The 1,921-nt window shown below is 52.3% G+C and overlaps 1 protein-coding gene across 1 annotated transcript in view; it reads left to right on the top strand.

Moving 5' to 3' along the window:
* Positions 1 to 396: 396 nt before the first annotated feature.
* LHFP (lipoma HMGIC fusion partner) overlaps positions 397 to 1,921 on the top strand; it is a 141,884-nt gene continuing 140,359 nt past the window's right edge. The window contains exon 1 of the mRNA XM_010132866.1: positions 397 to 781. Within this exon, the coding sequence (XP_010131168.1) occupies positions 397 to 781 (385 nt within the window). The remainder of the gene's footprint in view (positions 782 to 1,921) is intronic.

Raw genomic sequence — 1,921 nt, 5'->3', positions numbered from 1 at the left:
TGGCTGCCTCCCACCAACATCCCACCGCCCCCATCAGCTGATATTGCTGACAGTGATTCTAGTGGCTGCTTTCAAGGATGGGACAGAAAAGTGAGATGTCTTACTGAAAAGAACTGTGGGAAGGCAAAAGACTCTGGCAGATAAACATTTTTTTCCAATGTCAGTATTACTGAACTTGTACTTTTCTCCTTTTTGTGTGTGTGTGTGTGTTATTTAATTAGGGACCTTTGACTTCATGATGGGAGGAAACATTGCCTCGGCTGTTAAGATCCAAGCTTCTTCCAGTGTGAGGATTTGTCAAGGCTGAGATACTCCGGATTATCCATAAATTTCCTCTAAAAAACTCAGCTGCTTTTCTGTCTCCCCATTACAAGGGATCTTGGAGCAGATACGAAGATGGCCTCCAGCCTCACCTGTGCTGGTGTCGTCTGGGCTCTCCTCTCCTTCCTCTGTGCCGCTGCTTCCTGTGTGGGCTTCTTCATGCCCTACTGGCTCTTGGGGTCTCAGCTGGAGAAGTCAGTTTCCTTTGGCACTTTCCGGAGGTGTTCCTACCCAGTGCGGGATGAGAGCCGCCAGACAACTGTGATGGTGGAGCAGTGTGGCCGCTATGCCTCGTTCCAGGCTATCCCGAGTGCTGAGTGGAGGATCTGCACAGTCGTGACGGGCCTGGGCTGTGGGCTACTCCTCTTGGTGGCCTTGACAGCCCTCATGGGTTGCTGCGTGTCCGAGCTCATCTCCAGGACCGTGGGCAGGGTAGCAGGAGGCATCCAGTTCCTGGGGGGTAAGTGCTTGTGTGGGGAGTGGATGGGGGCATCCAGGCTGTTGGTTTACATGTGTGAAGATTCTCTTGGTGCTTTGGGATGAGGAGGGGGTGAGTTAAACTTTCTACTAGCAAGGGAGACCACATGGCTCCCTCAATGAGTGAAGTGATTGTCTCGACACCTGAATGTGGCCCAGAGACGCAGCTGCCTGTGGTCACTCTCTTGTGCTTAAGACTCTACCTGGCTGTTGTGAAGACTTTGAGAGTTGCACGGAGAGTTGACTTCTGTGGGCCAGTGTCTTCACAGAGGCTTTGTGGGCTGTATTTACCAGCAGAGATCAGCTGGGATGGAGGTACCTGGAAAAGCGTGGGGGCTGCAGAGCCCCATGGATCATCTCAGTTTTGCAGAGGAGAGGCTGTGTTATGTGAGAACAACCTCTCCTCTCTCCTTCCTACCTCCATCTCTGGCACAGCTCCCTCCACCTCTGCTGTCTGCAGCTGCGTGGATCTGGCAACAAGTCTGTGGCACAGGTTTAAAGTGGGGGTTGTATATTCCTGGTGGAGGTGGCCCATTTCCCAGGAGGAGTCCCGCCGGGCTGTCTGACCCATGCTGCCTACTGATGGTGCCGCAGGTTTATTGAGGCCGTGGGCTAGACAGTGTGTGGGAGAATTACGTCCCCTCCTTTTTTTAGCTTGTAATTGTATGGAGTATTGGTAACCATGGAGTATTTGAAGGGTATGAGACAATAAACAGTATCCTCGAGTGTGTTTTTTATAGGGCAGTTTTCCCAGTAAATCATCACTCTCTTGTCGTTGGTGCCATTCAGCTCAGTGACACTCACTTTTCCTAGTTGAAGAGCTCCACCTCCTGTGCATGCTTGCCCCTGTAAGCAGGATGCAGCAGGACCCCCACCTCTCTTTCCCAGAAACTTGCCCTGCAAGGGCAGTCCAGATACACCCCAAGTCTGTGACCCTAAGGAAGCACAAGACAAAAATTTCACTACCGTCCACCTTGAGGGGGACAATGGAGGCAAGGAAATGGCCTTGTGCCGAGCCACCAGCCAGGCGATGCCAGCATAGCTCACTCCCAGCCGCAGGGAGCCCTGCCTCCAACTTTTTGAGTAGTTTCTGTACTGTAGAGCCAGCTGACCCCATCACTTC

The sequence above is a fragment of the Buceros rhinoceros genome, unplaced genomic scaffold (assembly GCF_000710305.1).
Source record: "Buceros rhinoceros silvestris isolate BGI_N320 unplaced genomic scaffold, ASM71030v1 scaffold10133, whole genome shotgun sequence".
In the NCBI taxonomy this organism is placed as follows: domain Eukaryota; kingdom Metazoa; phylum Chordata; class Aves; order Bucerotiformes; family Bucerotidae; genus Buceros; species Buceros rhinoceros.
This window is presented reverse-complemented; position numbering and strand designations above follow the sequence as displayed.